Here is a 7976-nt window from a genome sequence, read left to right on the forward strand (position 1 = left end):
TATTATAGCGTTTATAGAGGTAGGAACTGGGGGAACGGTTCCCACTAATATTGGAGACGTTTGCTAAAAATATTTGATTTTGAAAGCACTTGTGTGCTTTTATTTTGAAGGCACAACACAGCGCCCACCACCCCCTCAAATGGTTCAGTGTTGGAGAGGCAGGAGGCAGCAGCAGGAGTCAGAAACTCCTTTGAATGAGGTAAAACAGTCTGTCAGGAATGTTGCCTTGAATATTGCTTTTCTATAACATTTTGTCAGTTTAATATATAACCAAATCTTTTGGCTAGGTCGTTTTAATTCTGGAATACTCACCTGTGCAATATTTTATTGCTAATTCTGTCTAAAATTGTCTTTGTCATTAACATAAGATGCACTACTCCCACTAGAAATATTACATTTGGTATTCACAGCTGTGAAAATTTACAAAACTTTACCAAAACATTACTTAAAAGTATTTATTTTTTATTTTTTTGTTAAAAAAAGCCACATTTTGTTGATCATGACTGATTTGTAAAAACAAAAAGGCCAATAAGAAAAAAAAAAGACAAAATGTGTGAGTACTTCATATACTTAATATTTGGGACAAATCAAAACAAATAAGGACAAAGGCAGATGCAATTGTTGTTTCACTGGGTTTTACTTGCAGTAAGGAGAAAATACAGTTCATATCAAAACATTCTTTAACAACCATTAGAAAAGATTGTGCTTGTAAACAGTTCATTGCCTATGCCTGCGCAAAGATGGAGAGAAGATGCAACCTTACAAAAGCACAAACAGGAAATGAACTAATTACTGCAAAAATTTAAAAATGTTACAATGAGCAAATTAATGACATACTTTTCCACAGTTAAACTATCTGGAAATGTAGGATATATAAGAACATAAACAACAATTAGTAAACAATGCAATGACTAAATGCCAAATGATGATTAATATATTGAGAAAAATATATGTGTAAATATGAGATAAGTAAAAGATAAAAAATCATGATGAGAAAACATATTTTTTCCAACAAAAACATAATTCAGTGTATTTTTTGATGAATGATTTTATTTTATTTATTTTTTTTACATCCAACAGGTCAGTTTTCTAGCTCATGATGCAACTTTACATATCAAAATAAGACATAGACCAGATAGTTCTGTTCTGTCATTTTACTAGTTACCAGCCAACCAACCAGGTCTCTCCCTTGATACGATTATTAGTTTCTCTAGAGTACAGTATAGAATTAATCTGATCTGATCAAATAAAAACAAACTTTAACAACACCAGTTACAATCAAAGTAAAAAATATATTGAAACACAAATATATTTGTGTAAAGATAACACACACAAAAAAAATTAGTCTCTGTATATTTTACTTGTACTCAATGATCCAACCAACAGTTCAGCTCAGAGAAAGAGAACATGAAAGTGATGCAGAAGGAACATGTGACTGGTACTGGTTCTGATTCTGGTCCAGAACTCAGGACCCAAACCTGCTTCTAAAAGGCCCAGAATTATAAACAGCTGGGTCTCGTTAGCGTATCACTGCATATCTGTTATCATTATCTAAGATTATTTGTGTGTTTTTCAGTCTTATTTCACTGCTGGCTTTAAATGAGTTTACTTGTGTTTCTAGTTTTTGGAGAACATTTTCCAGCGGAACCACGGACTGGAGGCCTGCTTCACAAAACCAGGATAGCAGAATGAGCCAGGCTTCTGGATACCCTGACTGAATGAAGCTTTGATTCGGTTTCACAAAAGCAGCAGTGCATTAGTTGCAATGGGAACTTATCTTCTCCATAAGGTCAAAAGGTCTCTCTCATGGTCTGTTGAACGAAATCTGTAGAGACACATTCACCTGAATTACTTCAGCCTGGCTCAACATAGTCGCACCTCCTGAGCCTGGTTTGGGTTTTGTGAAATAGAACTGATCCCATTATGATTATGTCAAGCCTGACTTTATCTCATATCCTGGATTTCTGAATCCTGCTTTTTTTGAAACAGCCCTCTGATCTTAAATGCTCTAAATATTTATGATCAGCTCTAAATAACAAATATATAAAAGAAGTTCTGGATGGCGCTTCATCAAATCAACGACCAGCCTGTTTTACGGGACAGATGATCATGGGAGCAGAGTTTCTACCTCCATCTTTGTTACAGGGGTCAAAGAACAGGTAGAGTTTCTGAGCGAAGCTACAGCCTGTAAAAGAGTAGATCAGATCTCCAGCACATGCGTCATAGAAAGAGACCAGACCCCCCTCATAATCCACAAACACCCCCACCTTCTCAGGACCAGGCTGGAGATGGAGACGGACCGGGGAGTCAGCACAAGCTGTGTACTCATCTACATTCCTCAACATAATGGTCCAGAAGCCGTTCTGAGGACTCAGTGGAGTTATTCTCTTCCTGTTGATGGACTCTCTAGCCACTCCTAAACTCCATTTAGTCTTCCCTTTAACCTGCACCTCAGAGTAAAATCTGCCTGAAGAGAAACTCTGCCGGCCAAAAACAGAAACACACTTGGAAAATCTCTCTGGGTTGTCTGGAAGGCTCCTCCAAACATCACCCACTTCCACTCGTTTTCTGTCATCGGACAGGACGAGCTTAGGATGAGCTGTGTCAGGATCCAGAGTCACATCCACCGCAAACTGCCGGACCCTCTTCATCTCCGCCTCCTTTATTATCTTCTTCATCTCCTCCTCCAGCTGAGCCACAGCCCTCGCCATGATCTTGTCAATTGGCAGTGGACAAACTCTGACATCCATCCAGGTCTTGGTGGGCGGAGGGGCTTTCAGGGAGGAGAAGCTTTGGACGACGTGGAGGTGGTCTTCAGCCTGAGAGAGCTGCTTCACCTCGGAGCTCCTCTTCATCAGCACAAAGATCTCCCGTTCCAGATCTCTGATGAAGTCTTCAGCCTGTTTCTCTGAAGCTTTCTGTTTGTCCTCGATCTCCTTGATGAGCTCCTTCAGGCCTCGCTCAGCAGACTCCTTCAGTGCTGTGAAGACCCGAACGCCTCCCGCTTTCTCCCTGTCCGCAGCAACTTTGCTGATCTTCACCGACTCTCTGATCTCCTCGACCTTCAGTAGCCTGTTCTGGATCATCTGCTGAACTTTGATCTCCGTCTTCCTCAGCTCCACCTTTGTTCCTTCAGATTCTTCTCTCAGAGGGACCAGCTCATGATTATTGTGACCCAAGACGGGACAAAGCGAGCAGACACACATCCGGTCGGTCCTACAGAACAGCTCCAGAGGTCTGTCGTGTTTCATGCACATCCTGTCCTCCAGGTTCTTCACAGGCTCCATCAGCTGATGGCTCTTCAGCCGTGGAGCGGTCAGGTGAGGCTCCAGGTGTGTGTGACAGAAGGAGAGCAGACACACCTGGCAGGACTTCAGGGCCTTCAGTTTGGGTCCCGTGCAGATGTCACAGGGAACCTCTCCTGGTTGAACAGCTTGTTGGTGAGCTTCACGTCTGAACTGATCAACCACCTCAGAGAACAAAGTGTTTGTCCTCAGCTCAGGCCTGGAGGTAAAATGCTCATTGCACAGAGGACACTTGTAGAGACTGCTTCCATTCCAGGTTTTAGTGATGCAGGTTCTGCAGAAGTTGTGACCGCATGGTGTGGTGACCGGATTCACAAACACGTCCAAACAGATGGAGCACAGGAACTGATCTTCAGACCACAGGTAGGTGCCAGAAGACATGTCTGAACTCTGAGGACAGGAGACACAGATCAATGATTTATCAAGATATTGTGAAGGTCTGCAATGACGTTCTAAACAGGTTCCATGTAGGGAGTTCAGTCGGCGGGACCAAAGGAGAATCACCCTGATCACCCTGAGACCAGACGGCGTCAGGAGCAACGGAAGCTGTTACTTCAGGACCTGTTGTCTCAGCTTTCTGAAACACTTTCAATGAGAAACGTTAAGTATCCTAAACATTGATTCTTGTTTTCAGATTCTCTGCCTCACAAGGCAAACTCTAACGGTTTCAACACGTCCAACCAAATCAGACAAAGACATAAATGATCTGAGCCTCTCTGAAACACCAGTTCAGTTTCAATTTAGTTCAATTCTGTAGCAGCAGTTTACAAGAAACATCTTCTCAATGCAAAAATGTATTTCAGTTCGATCAAATGGAATACATACATTCCAACTGTAACATTATGAAGCAAATTAAATTGCTGCCTTCTGATGTGTTTCTCTGAGATTCTGAAGTAATATGGCATGAAACAATTCTTTTATCATTTTTACAGCATTATCTATCTGATAAAGATTGTCTATAATGAGATTTCATTAGAGGTTATCAGAAATGTTCAGACAGCACAGGGGGACGGGGAGTTGCTGTTATTTCTTCACACTCTGCCATGTGTCAGCACAAGGTCTAAGGTGATGACCAGAGGAGGCAGGACTGTGAATTTTCTTAGTAAAGCCAATTGAGCCTAAGATAGCATTAAAGGTGACATTTAGGCTATCGTCCTCAGTGTCAACATGAATGTTAAAGTCCCCCACTATATTGAGCTTATCAGTATTTAACACTGATTCAGGTAAAAAGACTGAGATAAGATCTGAAAATTGAGAGTAAGGTCCAGGTGGATGATACAAAGCAACTAACAGAAGTTATTTTATTGCTCCGCGACTAGGATGAGGAAAACTAAAGGCTAGATGTTCAGAAGAACTGCAGCTATTAGTAAGTGCAGGATTAATTAGTAAATCTGAATGAAAAATAGTTGCTACTCCCCCTCCTCATGTTGTACTTTGAGGAATATGAAAATATGAACAATTAGAAGGGGTTGGCTCAGTCATACTAACATAATCTTTGTGCTGCAGCCAGGTTTCTGTGAGAACAAAGCAACTCACAAATCAAGTCATAAATTAGAAAAGCCCTCGAAGAGAGAGATCTGATGCTCAATAAACCACGTTTAACTTGTTTCCATTTCGTTAGACGTGTTTATCTTTATGACAGTTTGATAACTTGCTCCTTTCAGGTTAATCTTTAACCCATTTGACTTTAGCACTGTCCTAATGGGGTGATGGGTGAGTAACTGCAGAAAGAGGTGCTAAACTGCAATTATGCTTCCTGGTCTGGGCCGTGTTGTCACTGTTTTTGGAGGATAATATTCACCAAGCGGTGCTCCAGAAACCACCAGAGGTCCAACTGCAACATCTTAGTTCAAAGTGGTCCAGAGAAATGACTGAGACAATGACAGAGGTGATCCTGTGGATGCTTTCTTATCCAGAGAACACACTTCAGAGTTTACAGCTTTAATCCAGATGCTGGATATGCTTCGACTTCTCCTGGACTAACTTTGACTAGACCGTCACGGCAGAAACCCAAAAATTGGACGAAACACAGACCAAGCTGGAGAATCTTCCTGTGGACTTTGTTTTGACACATTATAAAGATAACATTTAATCTCCTCAGAGGCATTAACTGGGATTATTCTGCCTGCAAGAGTCTCTCTGTGAACTTTAAACTGGGTGGAGAGTACTTGTTGACTGGAGTTCAAAAAAACCGACTTTTGAACCCCACATCATGTTCCATTTTTCTTAATGGAAGTAAACAAGAAAATACACTTTGCAACATTTTCATTTAGAAACAACATACACAAGACAAATGATTGCAGATGATTTGTGTTTCCGAAAGTAATGAGATGATTTTCCCCAGTTTGCTGCTCATTGAAATCTTTTAGTTAGATGTTGACGCTGGTGGTAAGGAGCACAATCAATATCATCAGCTGTACTCACCGATGGTTGACTCAGGTGATGAAGAAAGGAAAAAAACAAACAAACTCAGACACAGAGAAGTCAGTCTCCACTGCAGCTCTGCTCTTCTTCATTAACTTTGATCTTCATTTGCAGAAGGAGATGCTTAAATTTTCCGTTGTTGCTCCGCCTCTGTCCAGAATCATCATTGGTATGGGCAAGAAGATCATTGGCACAGAGCAAAGGATGCTGGGAGATTTATACTAAAAGGTAAGAAAAAACAAATGACCCAACAAATTGTGAGTGATTTCTTCCATGGCCCATTTGGGGAATTTAAGCTTCCCTCTTGAAGGCGATTTTAACAAGAAATCGTTTGTCTCAGATGCAATAATGTTTCTAAACTGTTGACCATTATTCAGACTGTCTGTTGTCAGCTTGTGAGTCTGACAACAGACAATCAGACTCACAAGCTGACAGAAACGCTGAACTGATACCAATGTCAATTGGTATCAATAATTATTGATTCATTTTTTTTGTTTTATCTGAAATGCTACGTAGAAACTGTCCACATTTAAAACTCTCTCCAATAATTGTTAAACCTTCACCTTTGTCTCCAGACTTTATCATGCATGTTGGGTTAGGAAGAGATTGTCTTAATCATATTACATTTTTTTTTTTAATGTTGAGCTTTTGTTTAATTAAAGATATGTAAAGTTATGTGAAAATAGCTGCTTCCTCCCCGGACAAAGACAGGTGGTGCATGATGAAAAAAGCCAGACTTAGCAGTCTGATCTTAATTTTATATTTTGTAATTATGTCAAACAAGATTTTAAAAAGCATTCCGATTAATGCTGATTTATTTATTTTTTTTTTTCAAATCAGCATTCATCCATGAAGTCCTGCACACCCACAGTCCACATGTCTGACACTTTCTCCATGGTAACAAGAAACATTCCTGATGTTTGTTTTTTCTCATGTAAAAGTTAGAGGATTAGAAGACAGGTATGGTTATATATTAGCGTTTATATCTCCTTATTTATTTATTTATTTATTTATTTATTTATTTATTTATTTATTTATTTATAATTAGAAACATCTAAGTTCTTCTTTCTTTACTGTGTATTAATTCTACACCCCATGTGTCTGATGAAAGGACTGAAGTAATCAGATCTATAAGAAAAATGGTTGTTTATCTCTGAATTTTCTTTGTGAATAATTATGACTTAATGTAGCAAAACGTACTTCTGCCCACAGAAGAACAGAAACTAATAGAAAAACTCCCACCTTGCTCACTTTGCTACGCTGCCCATCAGGTGTCAGGTTAGTCAGAAACACAGGAAAATGGTGCACCCAATTGTCCTTCAAAATAAAAGCAGGAAAGCTATCCAATTCTTTATAACGAGGTTTACATTTAGACATTATTTGTAATCTTTACTCTGCCAATTATCTTGTTTTGTCACATTCAGAATAAATTAGAATATTTTTGATTTATTTGGTGATTTAAGTTACTGATTTTTTTTCAGTATTATTCTGTTTTATTTCATGGATCTGTAGTTGCACTGATAAGATATATTTCAATATGCAGAAGTGAGGCTCCCAATCTGTTTAGGTTTTCAGACTGAGATGACCAGACTAGCTAGTGATGCTAAAAGACAAGACAAAATCAATAAAATCTGAATAAATCACTTTCACTGGAGTTCAATCTGAATTCATTTTCTCTCGTTTAAAACAAAAGACAACAGGAAGCTGGTCCATCAAAATTATATTTCTTATCCAGAGTGGTGTCTAAATACACTAAATACATAAACAACACCATGGGAACACTTTTAATTAGACAAGGAGAGAGAAACTGTCTGAACATGATTTTCTTTTGTTCTTTTTTTGTGTATGGAAATTGATCTCAATCTGTCTGCAGAGCAATGCTGTTTACATACAAAATGTGTATTTAATTTCTTCTTAGAGATCGCATCATTATTTTTATATATTTTTTTATTAACATATTCTGTCTGGTGGTGTGACACAGAATTGTTGTCTGAGTGCCAAGGTGAAGTCCATCAGTTTCACTTTCACATGTGGAGCATTGCAGCTTTCTCTATAATGCTCCACGTGACATTTAAAAATCTTTATTAGAAGTTGCTTTGGGTTTATTTAATGTGTAAACCACATGGAAATGGAAAAGAAAGGGAGAGAGGTGGGACAAGAACTTTAAAGGGAAAAGACATGAGAGCAGAGGAGACAAAGAAGGATTAAAAGGAATACAAGATAAAAGCAGAAGTCTGCTTCTACACA

The 7976-nt window shown here is 39.0% G+C and overlaps 1 protein-coding gene across 1 annotated transcript; it reads right to left on the minus strand.

The window, feature by feature from the left end:
* Positions 1 to 1023: 1023 nt before the first annotated feature.
* Positions 1024 to 5938, minus strand: LOC103156119 (E3 ubiquitin-protein ligase TRIM21-like). The gene is made up of 2 exons (XM_007578051.2): positions 5730 to 5938; positions 1024 to 3695 (listed from the first exon to the last, which is right to left on the minus strand). The coding sequence occupies exon 2, from the start codon at positions 3684 to 3686 to the stop codon at positions 2076 to 2078; it is 1611 nt and encodes a 536-aa protein (XP_007578113.1). The 5' UTR covers positions 3687 to 3695; positions 5730 to 5938; the 3' UTR covers positions 1024 to 2075.
* Positions 5939 to 7976: the final 2038 nt, after the last annotated feature.

This window comes from Poecilia formosa, unplaced genomic scaffold (genome assembly GCF_000485575.1).
Source record: "Poecilia formosa unplaced genomic scaffold, Poecilia_formosa-5.1.2 Scaffold465, whole genome shotgun sequence".
Taxonomy (NCBI): domain Eukaryota; kingdom Metazoa; phylum Chordata; class Actinopteri; order Cyprinodontiformes; family Poeciliidae; genus Poecilia; species Poecilia formosa.